Consider the following 15,612-nt stretch of genomic DNA (forward strand, 5'->3'; position numbering starts at 1 on the left):
CATGAACGAAAACAGAAGTTTCGTGACGTATCTGTGTTCTCAGCCAACCAGGTAGAGCCAAAACAGCCAAGGATTAAAAAATGAAATAAAAAAAGTTCACATTAAAATGAAATGTTAAAAATAAGAGAAAAAAAAAAAAAAAAACAAGAGTAGAAAGAAAAACAGTAAATGTAATAATTAATTATATACAAAAATAGAAAATATATTTCCCATTCTATTATATTTCATGGCTATTTATGCATGAACCACTCACTCTACATCAAACACTAGCATTTAGTGAAATAATTCCAAATGACAACAAATCATATTTAATTGTATTTATTTGATTTTATTTACAAAAAGTTGTGAAAACAGATGAATACTGACTTTCATGCACAGGCTCGCTCTCTCTCTCTCTCACACACACACACACACACACACATTCAGAAAATAACACAGTTTTTCTTTTCCTGTACAGTATACATTATAGGCAAGACTTGAATATGCATTGTCCAAACCCAAACACTACTTTTCAAAAACATCCCTTCAAATATCTCACTTCAGTTATAGGACCAAAAACAAAGATGACACTCGATGTTAAATTGAGATTGGATGTGATGAGAGGTTAAAATGATACAGCTTTGATAAATAAAGGCATTATATGCAATAACACTGAATGATTTAGAATGCAATAAATACAAGTGACATTAAATCAATGAAATGTCACTTCTTCAACAACATAAAAAAAACTGAACTGAAAAATTACAAGTTGATCATGATAAACTGACAAATGGATATAATGACATTTAGAACACAGGTTGTTTGTTCTTCCTATATGTATCACGCTTTTAAAAAGCTTGTGGTTGGCTAGCTGGAATAACAGATATTAACATGACATTTTGAGAAAATTAAGAGACAGTTGTTGAAACTATCAGTCACAAGAAAATACCCAACTTTGAATCCCAAATGTCAAAGTATCCATCTAATGAGGACATTACGAAGCCACAGCGTCTGTGAGCTGCTCTGCGTCGTCTTTGCTGTCTGAACATTCAGATGGGATGAAGCAGCCCGAGTCTCTGGGACAGTCGCTGTCTTCTTCCTGTAGACTGTGGGAGGATTTGTGCTCCTCCGCATCCCTGACATCATCACCTGCGATCACAGACCAAATGGAATTGAATGAAATGTCATAATATTACAAGTTTCTGTTTCCAACCACATGAGAGAAGGAAATCTGTGCAAAGTGGTTGAGTTAGTGGAAATGAACCCATATTTAGATTTGAAATGATAATGCTCTTTGACATTTGATTTGATCTGCTGCTATTCTATTAATAGTAATGTACATTATTTTTAATAATAATGGTTGTTATTGCTAAACTTAATGTGAAAACAGCTGTTTTTTTGGCTGACTGTGAATGGCAAAATGACCCAAATATTAAAATAACTTCTGCAGGTGTGACCTAGCAAAAAGCAGCACAAAACACCTCAAATGTCCTCTTTGACTTTTATTTTCCACTCCTACAGAGTGAACATATTGAGCTGACATGCACCATTCTTTAATATTTCTACCTCACTGACGGAAGCTACTAATCCACATGTCCAGGTTGCCAAAGCACTACGCTAATGGAGTTCAGCTTGATTAAATTACTGGCCTCTCGTGTGATTCAACTAGCTCGGCAGGGTAACGCTGCGGCCGTTGCCATCTGTTTAGTCAAACTGTCACCCAAACAAAATAATGACAATGACCTTTAAATCGCCTTTTGTGCATCTATTTAAAGTTACACTCAATAAAACATGAATAGATTGAACAAAACCAGCCAGTTAATGTTGCTCCTTCTTCATGCTAGAAAGTAGTCTTGTTTTTATTGATGTAGGGCTCTGCGATAATCAGCCTTCTGTTTCGAGAACTCAGATTACAGGAACAACTTCTGCCCTCTTAAGCACTTTCTATCTGAGTAACAGGAAATCACTGATAAGCCTCTCATGGTGCAGGATGTATTTCTATTCAGTGTGACACAAATGTCTCAGCTTCCACCTGATGATTATTACAATTGTTCCAAGACAATACATTGTATGACACCAATCAAGAATCACTGTTAGTACTGTGCTGTTGTAATAAAACAAACTGTTATTAAGTAAAGGACAATATGTAGGACAGTATGCAGTGGGATGTCATGCTGCAAAATAAGATAATAGGAAGCCTGTATACACGGATCTCAGAGTTTGACAGTAGTTTACAGTGATCTTCTCATTGAACATGAACCCTTACAGACACCTTAATAAGCATTTTAGTTGATCATGTCTCTTATGATTGGTTCAAGTTGTAGTCACAGTTTGGTGTGTTGCTAACCTTCTGTGTAGCGGCACTCAGCAGCAGCGAGAAGCCTGCGCCTGTGCTCGGGGTCTTTCATGTTCAGCTCTATCAGGTGTTTCTCCTGCAGGTGCATCAGGTCCTCCACTGTCTGGTAGCCATTTAGCAGCAAGGCAGAGGCGTACTCCTGCAAAAACGATAGCAGTGTTTTCACTACTACGTATAGACTGTTTACCTCAGTAAAAACCAAACATCAGGTTTCAGATCATATGCGGCACAAAGTAATAGCTTAGGTTCCAAACTTGTGAGAGTCACCAACATCTGTTATTTCACCTTTTTGTTTCTGAGGTTGATTTGTAAAAGTATGGCAACATTTCAGTAGTAAGTCTGTCGAAATTGAAAAGGATTTTTTTTTTTTGTATATCTTTGTGGTATTTTCTGGACAGTGAAAATAGTTTCACATTAGCTCACTCTCCTAGACAAGGTTAACAACATCAATAGAGTTCTCTCTCATTAAGGAAGATGGAAAAGAGAAGTGTTTACTCTTTTAACTTCTCTCCTGTTATGATATGAACAGTCTGACTTGCACTAAAACAAGTGAGCACTCCCCGGTGAACAGCTAACGCCCTCACCTCGAGATTCAGGCGCTCCAGTAACTCAAGCAGCGTTTTAGGTCGAGGTCTTTTGCAGAGCTTCTGCTGTCTGATCTTGGGAGCTTCCTCTTCTTCCTCTTCCTCCTCCAAAACATCTACATAGATGAATTTGAAGTTTCCCACTTTGCTGTTTAGCATGCCGGTCCAGATGCCCATCGGAGGCTTACTGATGATGCTGATGATGTCACCCACCTAGGAAAAAATTAACAGCAGGATGTGGTTGATTTGAATATTTGCTAAGTTCAACTAGAATATAATTATCTCCATGAAAAAGGATCATTTCTGTTGTGGTTCTTACGTGAGACTGCAGAGTCGTAGCACTGCACACAAACAGTATAGTGTTTTACCTTGAGTTTGAGAGAGTCTGTGTCATATGGGCTGGGAACAAAGTCTGTGTGGACACGAGCTCTGCCACAGAACTGTCCCTGGTAGGAGCCGTCCTCCTCCAGCCTCACACTGTCTTTCTGACCAGAACCGTTGGACTCACTGGTCACACCACCTGAACCCACAGACACAACACAATATGATTACACAATTATGGTGATCTAATCCATAAGATAAAGTAATAAGTAAATAAAATAATAAATAATACTTACTTGAGGAGCTCTGGCCACTGTAGAGACTTTCTAAGGAGTTGCTTGTCTTTGCAGAGTTTTTCTCAGCTGGAGGGCTGCTGTCTGTCTCTGCCTCAGGGTCTTTGTCTGTGTCATCACCCTGGAGGGGGAAAAAAAAAAGCAAAGATGTACAGTTTTAATTGCGAGGCATGTTATATAATACAAACAAACCATACAATCATCAATCAATCAGTCAGTCGTGGATGAGATGTAGACATGTCCAAACTGCTGTAGCCAGACTGAGTGAGTCTATATGCAAGTAAAAGACAACAAGGAAAATAAAACAGAGGTTCAGGTGGAGGTGTGGGTTGTGAAATTTACAAGCTACTCAAACATTTTATCTTATCTCTGCGTGTCACAGTAACGTAAAAAAAACCTGCAAGAGGACACTTTCTGGTGTAGGTCAGAGCGAAGCGTGTCATTTAAATACTGCCAGCAACAGCGTCACAGTCGAGGATGTGGGTTTGATGAAAGGGATAAGCCTCTTTAGAAAAACAGCACAGGTTTGCAGTAACTGAGGCTGACTGTCAATGTGGACTTTTACCGTGTGTGACAGGTATCAAGGGGATTTTTGAACATTTACACACACAAATGATAGCTGTGTTTACATGAAATAGTAATCTTTACCCCTTGAATTTACCAATTTATGCATATCATTGATCAGAAGCTTTATCACTGGTGCCTGATAGCAGCCTGTTTAAATAATAAGTGGAGGCTGTGTGTGTGTGAGTGTGTGAATGTGTCTGTTTTCCAGTGACTCACTGTCTCTTCAGAGAAAGACTTGATGTGTTTTTTGCCCATTTTTCTGCGCATGGTCAGTGAGATTGCCTTCATCTTCTTCCCAAGTCCAGCTGATTTGTTTGTGTCTGAACTTTCACATTCTTCGGTGAGCTGTGTGCAGAAAGTTGGTTTAGTTAGTTTTGAAATACCATAGTAAAATCTGTATATGTAAATATATCAAAAATATCTATGATGACATTTTACACAGTATAACATGTTGCAAGCATATTCATATAGTGTATATATTCATACTTTGGGATGGATATATACTGTCTACAATATTACCGTACATACAGAGACATATATGTTTTTGGTTTATATGCACATATATTTCATATATGGAAATTGAATATATGTATATGTATTACATTTGCATATGGGAATAAATTTAGACCATAGCTACTCTTATTTCTGCCATCTCCTCTGTTTTTGTACTTCTGCTCCATGAACATACGGTAAAATGCACCACTTCCTGTGCCATGAAGGGTTTTTCCCAGGATGAACCATGTTATTTTTATAAAACGCTTTGCACTAGGATACAGCTGCAAATATTTGTATATCTGCTTATATTCAGGTATTTCAACGCTAATGTCTCTAAACAAAGACTTTGCAGTATCATTTGTGATTTTGTTGACCTCCTGGTACTATTTTACTGATGTATTATTACTTCCTGTCATTATGACAATATAAAACAAACATATCTACAAACCATATTTGTTCCATTGTCCTCTGGTTTGGCCAGTGACGAGTGATGTCTGAGACCCTCAAACCTGCCGAAGCTGGTGGAGCGCTGTGGGGGACATTTAAAAAAAAAAAAGACAAATCATGTCAAGTCGTTGTACTTGTCGTTGTACTTGAGTCCTTGTCTCAGCTGTCAAGACTCACAATTGTAGTGCATTTAGCTGTCCATATACTTTATATAGTCCGTCTATTAATGAAAGCCATGGTGTTCCTAAACGTACACCGAAAGCACCCACAGTGTACATGTATGTATATGTGTGCGTGTGTACATGTATGTATGTATGTATGTATGAATGTATATATATATATATATACACACACATATATAGCAAATAGTCTCTTCAGAGTGTTCCAGAATGAGAGCAAGTAGTAGTAAGTTTTGAGTCATAAAGCATTTTAGTGAGAGGGCAGTGAATAAGTCTCTACATACAAGTGAACTGACAAACTTGTCAGTATGAAAAATATATAAATAAATACATAAATAAAACAACAGCGTCCTCACAAAACTGATGACATGTACTTATAGTTGCTTCACTCTGGCTTGGTTTTAATTGTTTCTCTTTTTTTTTTTCCTCCATTTTTCATAAAACTAAAAGTCATTATAATCTCTCCCAAACCCCCATCATCTCCACAGCAGAGCACAAAAAATAATTATATAAATGAATAATCCCTGGAAATCCTGGTTAAACATGAACTCCTAGACAGACCTCTGTGGACTGATTTAATGCAGCGTCGACCGCTTTGACTGACAGGCCCACATTTTACTCCAGTCTCCACAGATGCAGCAGCAGAATTGAAGAGTTTTGTTTTAAAGCCATTCTTTGTCTTAATTTTAGTTATTGCACTGTTTAAATTTATTGTCCTTCTGTAGGACAATGAATTTGGAAAATACATTTTAGTGCATATATTTTTGGAAAAAAACATTACCTTTAAGTAAATTATGTAAAAGGTTACATTTGAACATCTCTGCTTCCAACTAAATGTCATGTCACTGACTCATATAATCAGATTCCTGTGTAGATTCTCTCCTACCTTTGGTTTGTTGCTCTTCGCTTTGTCTGACACGTTGGATGCTGCCCTCTGTAACATTTTTCTGCTGTTTTAATCGTTTTTTATCAAATCTCAGTTCTTGCTCTTCTCTTTTCTTTACCCCTCTCTCCTGCTGACAGTGAAATGTTAACTAAATGCAAGAGGCTTGCCTGTCTGATGCGCTGACTAGCCCACTTCCTCACATCACACAGGATGTGAGGCAATCGACATTGTGTGTCTCGCTCCAGTATCGCTTTTGAAAGGAAAAAATACAAATGCTTAAGTGTACATTTTGTGGCCTGCTCAAAGAAAACATCATGAACCACTTCCAGGAAAGGTTGTGTTTAGGTTTTATATGTGTGGTATTTGTTTTCATAAGATATTATATGACTTATGACATACAGTATCCTGGGGACGATGAGCTTGTGTCATATTTATCTTACATTATATGGTTGGTTAAGCTCAGAGTTGGGCTTATGTCACGGAGTATAACTCAATCATATAAGCACTGGAGTGTAATGTATCAGGGTAAGGGCTTCATCCACATCCATTAAGTGACAATACAATTATTCTTTGTGGCCATTAAGTTTGTGGTAAAAGTTGTAATAATATTGATAAAACAGGAAGTCAGTATTTAAAAATAATAATAAAAATATTAGATTCTATTTAAATCAATTCAAAGCTCAGTATACCTCAAAAGTTTCCTTTAATACCAACGAGGAACTTGGTAAATGTAAATGATGCTGGAGTAATTATTCTTATGCATTAATTACTTCATGTGGGGAGAGAGCTTTTGAGGAAGTGCTGATGTATGAGAGGAACAGTCAAAAAAGGCAACTTTATTGTGTTGAAACACTTTTCAGTTTGTCTCTTTTCTCGACATGGAAGTGAATATAGTTCATTTGATGTCTTAGAAACACTACAATGTAAAACACATGATAGATTTTTCTTGTTAATGAAAGTTGAAAGTTATAAAACTGTCACCTTCTTAAAAAACATGGTCTCCGCAGTGAATCTGAAAGTGTGATTCAGTTTGACTCTCCACAGGATCCTACACTGCTGTCAGACGTGGCTCTGATGATGTTGCCATGGGGGGATTTGCCACTGTGTTTACATTGTGGGGCATTTGAATCAGTCACTTGTAAAAAAGGGAATTCTACAGACAAAACCATTGCCTAATCCCTCTGCTTGCAATCAGCGTAAACTCCTGTCAATCCAGATTAAGGCTTCTAATCTATTACTTCAGAGGCTCCTGACTCCCCAGAGAGGCAGTTGTTCATCTGAAGAGCAGAAAATGAGATATCTGCCATTTGAAAAAGTCTCCTGGTCTTTGTTGAAATATATTTTATACAGTTACTGGTTAAGGTTTTGTAAGGAAATATTCACAGTTATAAGGAAAAATATCATGAAAGTGAGCCGTTTTCTAAGATATAACACAATAAGTAATGTATATTTGTATTATAGCATAACTGTTTGTAACTGTATGAGAAAGATCTGATACATTTGACAATATAGTGTCAACTAAACTGGCTTAGCTTAGACCAGCTTTGTTGAATGTTTTCTTTCCTTTCATGTCCTTGTGGGAAAGTTTCCACATCATTATGATGTTTGCAGAGAAAGGTTCTTAACCTCCACACCATCTCTGGCTACACTGTTAAGAGGCTTCATGTCAAATGAAATTACATTTTGCCTCTAAGAACCAATGACACTATAGATCCATAGGCATCTTGTAATCTCGACGCCGGATCATCCTTTTCATCTCAGACAATTTTCTCCCAAGTCATGTTAAGCTTTAACAACTGCGTTGTGTCACACTGGGTGCAAGCTACACGTGCTCACTGGGCATCAGTCAGTCTTATGCTTTGACAGATATCAAGTGCATGCAAAGGCACTGACCTCCAAGGTCTATCTGCATTATTGTGTGGTAGTAGTACTGAGTGACCATTGAACCTGCTGCACTGAAACACAAATGGCAGAAATGATTGCAGTGGGAGAAACACAGCTTAATTTGAAAATTCATTTAAACTAGATTTTTCACATTATTTAATGGACCTGCCAAAGGGTTTGTGAGGTTTGTGAGGTTAAATAATGGTATCACAACTACTCAACACATACGATTACATCAAGTCTGTCTTAAACTGTACTCACATGACCATACATACATAGAAAGACTTTTTGGTTGCTGTAATTGTTCCCCCCTGTCCATACAAGGACAAAATCAGTCCCCAAGCATCCATCTCAAAGTTGAACCAAAGCTAGTTTTCAGACTCAGGTTGCTAACATTAGCTTCAGTTCAACTTTGAATGCATTTTTGCAGAGAGGACCGTGGGTTTTATCCCCCAACAACAACATTGAAATCATGTTAAGAATAGAATGCATGCAAAAAGTGTTTCAATGTACATATGAGCTGGTGAGCACTTTTTAAGAGAGACTTGAGAAATGTGAATCTATCCTTTAATATTGTGACATCTTTAAGAGACTGATTCTTGCATATTATCGCAGCATGTGGGTGTTGAGGTTACTTTAAGCACAGCACTTAGAGCTGCATAGTGGCCAGTAGTGTGACACTGCATGTACATTTACACCTCAGAAGTGCATGTGACTTAGCATCTCTGCACAATGCAAATAAGAGAGGCGTTTAAAAGCAAAGTTTGACCTACATACTATATAATAATATAAACTCACATTTGGTTCTGACAGATCCACATCAGTGATGGACCGTGGCACCTTCGGAGGAATCTGGGGTTTACAGTCCCGCTTCAAGCCGTCATCCTGGGCCTGCTGCTGTCTTCCCTCCCACTCCTTCCCATTAGGTGCGGGGAAGTCGTGGGAGTACACGCGATACTCTGTGAGCGGCCTGCGACAGGTGTGCTGGATAGTTCCCCAGGCAGGACTGCTCTCACCCGGGTTGCTCCAGCGCTGGTGGTGGGTGTGGGTGGGAGTCGCACCACCAGGTAGACTGGCCATTTCCATGTAGCGGCCAGGGGTTGTGTTCTCCTGAGCAGGCAGGGTGGACGACTTGCCAAGGTAGGGCCTCCTGTCTGATCTGTATGGCACGTCTAGGTACTGGGGTCCCATGGGTGGGCCCGTAGCACTGGGTGGGGAGGGCACTGACAGAGATGACAGGGTGGAAGAAATTCAATGAAAAGTAAGACTGGAGAAGTGTCATGGATGTTAACCCTGGTTTTTTCATTTAAACTGGAAGCAGGCCTGTGCGTCATGTTGACTTGTTACTGTGGTGTAAGGAGTGATTCATGCTTTTGCAAAGGCTCTCCCCACCGAGTGGCATAACACCACCACAGAACTACTTGGCAGGTTCATGCATTCATGCAAAGTAAAACAGATTAGTCTCTTTGAACATTTACTTCACAAAAGATCAGTAGCAAAGAGGAGCACTGAGAGGTTTTTCAGTTTTTGAAGCAGCAATGGAAAGTGAGAAGCAGGAAATATGAAGATGACCAGGCAGACCAATCAGAGTTTTGCGGTGTGTCCTTTGCAACTGCTATGTATAGTTTGAGCGGATGCTTGTTTGGTGTAAAGCAGCCCCATATGTACATTCATTGCAGGGACACCACAGGCGCCTACACTGAAGCTGTTGCAACACTTAAATGCAGAAGTGTAATACAGAATCTATCGAAGCATAAAAAGAGTGACGAAAATTGCCACATTTGACAAATGCTGCATGGGCCTGTTCTGCTACTGTAAGCACAAGTTTAGTTTAGTCATAGCTTAGTCATATAAATTCTAGAAAAGGTCGGAAAGGACAATTTAATCTACGGAGTGGGGAGACAGTGTCTTACCTAATGAGTTGTGACTTTTCCTTGACCCCTCTCTCCCGCTCTTTCCGCCTGGTTTCTTTCCCGTCTTTTGGCTCCTTTTGACGGCAGGTTTAGACTCTGTCGCCACTCCGCTGACATGGACACTCTGGTGAGATGCAACACACATCCAATAAAAATACTTTAATTCCTAAATCTGTAAAATGATGGGAATTAAAACACTGACAGACCTTTTATGACATGTTAATGAAAGACAAAGAGTCTTATCTAATCACTCTCACATAACACAACCCAGTTTTTAGCCATGCTGGCTGTCAGTCAGTCGTTACACCACTGTGGTCAAGACTGAAATATCTCAGCAACTACTGGATGGATTTAAGTCTAATTTGGTACAGACTTTCCTGTTCCGCTCAGGATGAATTGATCTCCTCACTTTCCATCTTGCACCATCACCAGGTCAAAACCTTTTTCTAGTCCAGCACTTTGGTTGGAGAACTTTTTTTGGTGGGTATTTATTTAAAAGAAATGTTAGACACAGTATCTTCTACCAACGCCCTTTAGGATCACTGGTCTTTGTAGCTGCACTGCCACGTTGTGAGGTGCTGAAACTTGCTGCTGATCCAGCATTGGCAAACTCTGCTTTGTTTGCTTCTCACTATGATGGGCATTAGTCAGAATGGGCACTGGGTGACCTGGCATGAGGCCTCTAAACCCTCACCACCCCAAACACACACTCAAACACCAAAGGCCACACATGCATATACACAGTCGTTCCTCCTCTTGTTTTCACATCTCTCTCTGCCATGTGGCCCAGAGATTACTCACAGGGCAGTACCCACTCTTTGGGCCATCTGCACTGTATTAAAAACCAATCAGCATTTACGTTAACCAATTGTGCCATTCAGGCCACCAGAGGCTCTCTGGATGTCACAAGCAGGTGGAAGCTTCAAACCCCTAAAATGTTCTGGTGTGCCATGTGTCCACGAGTCTCACACTTGCATTGCAGCAACAGGTCCTTGTCAATGCAGACGCATCAGTCTAAGACAGACAATTATTTTATTTTATTAAGTGCTACATTGATAACGATGGTGCAGGGTGCTCTGTCACATTTATTGTGAAAGGGAGAGATGACCCAGGTTCATGCTCTACCACTCTGTTTTTACGTTTGCTGATTGGTTGGTCTGGATTTGGCTTCCATCCCTCATAGCTACTGACCTATAAACCAAACGTAACAAGCTGTTCCACTGGGTTCCTGAATATATTTTTATGTTACCCACAAATAGAAGTGTAAAAATATTTTAAACGCATTTCACATTGCAATGCTTTAGTTTTGCATCATTACACCATGTTTGCATAAAAACATGTGTTGAGTGAGGTGTGAAACAGGCTGAGAAGACTGAGGTGGAGGTTTTTACTCTAACCTGGCTTGAGGGTGGTTTCTCCTTTTTCTTTGTGCCAGAATGATGGGCTCCTTTCCCTCCTTTGGTTTCTGTTCTGTGTTTAGTCTTCCTCATTTCTAGAAGGAGAAAACATATTATAATTACAGTATATGTCATCAGGGTAATGAAACACTGGGAAAACCAAAAGAAAAACCAGAACCCCTTCCCAAAAAAGGTTACTATAATCAGGAAGTCGATATATTTATGAGTTTCTCTACGCGTCTATCTCTTGAGTGCTGTAGATCACTGGAGATGTGCGATTTGTTTTACTATGTCACTGTCTTGACAATCAAATTAAACAACCTTCCTCAACCTTAGTGCAAATCCCTGCAGTTAGAAAAAGGTATTTGACATCATGTTTGATCATTACTGGCCTGTGTAACATTATTAGACACAACAGTTTGGGCTGTAATTTTGGTGATGAATTGGTTGGAAACCCCTGGCCCATGTCTGCAGACGTCACGCTGAGAATCCAAATGAACGTTGGCCTATAGATGAGCTTAACCTATTTATTTCCTATTTACCTTCATTGTGATTGTTGGTGATGTGGACTAAATCTTCTCGGCTCTTGGCGGCCTGCCAGACTGCGGTATTACAGCCGGGGTTATCTGCAGTGGAGGGAGACAAATCTGAGGATTTTAAGTGAAACATTTGGGTGAATGGAGGCCAGAGAGACACACCGGAAAGAATGAAATCGTTGTCAGAGTCACGGACAGGCAGCCTGGTAGGTTATTGGAGGTTTTAATCTAAAGAATAGATAACAATATTTCTCTAGCAGCTTTTAAAATGTAATTTCTTCCTCTGTAGTCCTGAGGATATGTTGTTGATTATATCTTTAAATGAATCACGTTATCATTAATCAGAAGGAAATTTCTTGTACTTACCCAGTGTTTCATTATCTGATGCAGATTTGGATATATGTGTTCTGAAATTAAAAATAACAGAGATATCAAATGCTTGCATGTAACTAGCAGTAGAGTGGGGCCTTTTATCCCTTCTGTGAAACGACAGCACAAAAAACAAACTGATGTTTTTCTGTAATTCATAATCACTGGATGCAACAACAACACATGACAAATACTCTTGGCGAAAACAACAACCACAGAGCACATCAACCACAGAAGATAAGGGTAAAAGCCAGTATCTCACCATGAGAAAGTAAACTCTCTGTTAAAACAACATCTAGTCTAGACCACACTGTGACTATAAGTTGTATTTTGTTTCAAAGGAAAGCTGGGGGAGTAAAGGTGTTGAGGCAACTGGGGACTCTAAGTAGGTGGGCCTTGAATCCGCTTAGTCCAACTAGACCAGAACTATAATCTGCCTTCTGCTGGTGAAAGAGTGCACAGAGCCCTGCTTCTCAAAAAACATTCACTACCAGTCAAACTGAACAATATATATATAATTTATATAAAGCTTTTCCAATTGTTTCTAATGGGCCGTCAATCCCACTTCTTAGAGCAGAGCACGGCATTAAACAGACAGAATACCAAAGAGTTTGGAGCACTGCTGAACAGTCTGTCTGCTCTGCTGCAGGAAGGATTTACAGTATTAACCCCCAGTGAAAATAAACAAGGAGCCTTTTGAGCCATATTATTACTCTATGGGAAAGCCCTTTCACTTGCAAGGCAGCTCTCTGCTTTGGTTTGCACGCACATCCACGGTAAAAAGAAGCACAAAGTATACAGCAGACACATGCAAGCCTGCATGGCTGCCAGGATTACAATGGTTTTAAAGTAATTTCATTTTCTAATTACAGCACAGTGGAATTAATAATATAGGAACAAGTTACAAAAATAGAGCTAAAAACTATGCATTTCTGTCCAACTAATACAATGTAAGCATTCTTAGCTCACCTTCTTATCTTTTTATTAGAGTTGGTCCCATTCATCTGAGGCATCTCCTGAAGGAAAAGCAAATCATTTTCAGTCAGATGTCAGTGTCACATTTAAAAAATATATATATTGTTTTCAGATTCATTGATATGGCATCAGGGATGTTTAATTTACATAACAAGCTTCAGTTAAAGTTTTTTTGAAATGTCTGACTTCAGCAGCAGCTGTCAAATGGCTCTGTTCATCATTTCATAATCAGCTTTCTGTTATAGGTACAGTCTGGTGTGTGGGAGTCCGTAAGTCCCAATTCTGAGATGGGAACCAAAGCAATCTGGTTATGATTGTTCACATGGCTCCTACAGTCACAATCTATGCATGTTTAAGGGTGAATGTGCACAATGTTCTGTACACTCAGAATGTGTTCCTCTCACCATTGATATAGATCTTCCAGAGCCTCGCCACTTTGTGTTGTTATCCAGCAGGACCGCTGGGCTGCAGGAGCGACTGCAGGAGCGGCTGGATGAGCGGCTGGGGATGGGCTGTGGTGGGACATCACTGGAGCTCTGCACCGCTTCGTACAGGCTGTCCATAGACCCCTCCTGAGGCCACGTGGGCAGACAGACAGACAGACAGACAGACAGACAGACACACACACGCACACACACACACACACACACACACACACACACGCACAGACACACACACACAAACACAGCTGTGAGACAGTTTTGGAAGCAGGTGTGATTTATGAATGGATTTCATCTATGCTGTTGGATTAAGTCTGATGAGTACTTGTGATGAAGTACATTGTGTGCAAAAATCAAACAGGTTTTATAGGAAACACACAATTTTAGGCTGTAGTGACTGGTTAGCCAAACCTCACACTGTGCTTCAGGAATTGAGAAGCAAATCATACACTACTATAAACACATACATCAGTTCAAAGTTTAACCAATGGTTGATCCAAGAGCCTGAAACTCATGAAATGCACAACACAGCCTATGTAAACCTTCATTTCATAGCCAACAGGAAAAACATCGAAATCAGTTCTGAGGATTTGATATGACGGCAGGGATATGCTGCTAACGCTGCCCTAAAGCTCTTTTAAATTTACTTGTCAACCATGGATGTAAAGGAGGATTGAAATTCCTCAGAACAGATCTCGGTGTGGATTAAAATTTGTTCAGCTTGTTTAGATTCCTTCAAGGAATGCACAACCATTTTCTCTCTTCACCCATCTCATGCTGTCTGTACGCTTATCTGTGCGCCAGACGGACGTATTTTAGTGGCAATGAGAGAAAGTGTTTTGGTTCAAAATGATCATCAGTCTGTACAAGCAGCCTTTTTAGGTTTGAATTCTTGTAATTTGTCGTCAGTTTTTGACTGAAAAACGATCGAATACACAGAAACACAAATTTTTCTACCCACTTATTCAGACTTTTCATAAAACTGTATCTTTAACCCTTGTGCCAAATGATTACAAAAACCTACCTACATGTATTTAAATATTTAAAATAGTTTTTTTTTTATATCTCATGATTGAGTTTGTGTCTGTGCAAGAATTTACTGTACACGTGATGTGGAATAACAACAATCAGACGACAATTAGTGCAACCGCAGTTCAAGCCTCTGGTTACTGTAGCAAGGCGTTAGTTAATCATCCTGATTATTGGTCAACATCCCCAGCATCTGTCCGGGGACGAGTCTCTGTATACATGCCCCCGTGCCCACGTGTAGCATGACAGCTGCAGCAGCATCTGAAGGACCATATGTGCGTTTGTGCGTCTGCCATCATTGTCGTAACTCCTTTCCCCCCTCACTTATCAATACTTTCTTTTTTGCTTTCTCCTACAGCATTAGTCAGCTAACTGCATAAGCGAAATTAAAGGTCACAATAATAGTAACATTCATAGTGTGTAATATTCTTATCTTGTAGTGCACAGAATTATTTATTTAGAATTTAAAACTTTTACACAAGTGACATATCTATTGATCTAGATCTAGTGATTAGGCTAACTGTCATTAGGTTAATGATCTAACTTCGAACAGGAAATAAAAGTAGGTGTCTTTCTAGAGTTACAGTCATCTGTCTCATCTGTCTTTGAGATAATGTTTATCTTATTTATAGGCACTCTATGATAAAAACCTTGTTCATACTAAGTAGTTTCCTACACCTAATGGCTTACACAACATGTTTGGATTTACAGATACTCGGTGTATACCTTTGTGGACTAGCTCACATTTGCATCACAAGACTCTCTCTGCCTCAGCTACACACACACACAGCTTCCTAAGTAGGTACAGAAAGTAAAGTGTGTCTCCTACCAGTGAAAAGCAGAAAAGGTTCATGTTGGCCGAGACGTCTCCTGTTCGCGCTGGTGCGTGTGATGGAGGTGAAACAGCGAGCTGAGTGACAGCCAGAGACTGACAGAGACACAACAGCTCAGTGTGAGCCCAG

The 15,612-nt window shown here is 39.6% G+C and overlaps 1 protein-coding gene across 2 annotated transcripts; it reads right to left on the bottom strand.

Annotated features, from left to right (window-relative positions):
- Positions 1-302: 302 nt before the first annotated feature.
- samsn1a (SAM domain, SH3 domain and nuclear localisation signals 1a) lies at positions 303-15,549 on the bottom strand. Of its 2 annotated transcripts, XM_023420425.2 has the most exons (15): positions 15,480-15,549; positions 13,586-13,753; positions 13,176-13,222; positions 12,204-12,244; positions 11,844-11,927; positions 11,302-11,396; positions 9,905-10,028; positions 8,790-9,214; positions 5,044-5,124; positions 4,317-4,445; positions 3,537-3,654; positions 3,288-3,439; positions 2,920-3,132; positions 2,327-2,474; positions 303-1,128 (listed from the first exon to the last, which is right to left on the bottom strand). In XM_023420425.2, the coding sequence occupies exons 1-15, from the start codon at positions 15,501-15,503 to the stop codon at positions 974-976; spliced, it is 2,004 nt and encodes a 667-aa protein (XP_023276193.1). In that variant the 5' UTR covers positions 15,504-15,549; the 3' UTR covers positions 303-973. The 2 variants fall into 2 exon arrangements, with proteins under 2 accessions (XP_023276193.1, XP_023276194.1); XM_023420426.2 differs by lacking the exons at positions 8,790-9,214; positions 9,905-10,028; positions 11,302-11,396; ... (3 more) ...; positions 13,586-13,753; positions 15,480-15,549 and adding an exon at positions 6,108-6,267.
- Between the last annotated feature and the right edge of the window lie 63 nt (positions 15,550-15,612).

The sequence above is a fragment of the Seriola lalandi genome, unplaced genomic scaffold (genome assembly GCF_002814215.2).
Source record: "Seriola lalandi dorsalis isolate HSWRI2012SDOR001 ecotype SW California unplaced genomic scaffold, Sedor1 jcf7180002054642, whole genome shotgun sequence".
Classification (NCBI taxonomy): domain Eukaryota; kingdom Metazoa; phylum Chordata; class Actinopteri; order Carangiformes; family Carangidae; genus Seriola; species Seriola lalandi.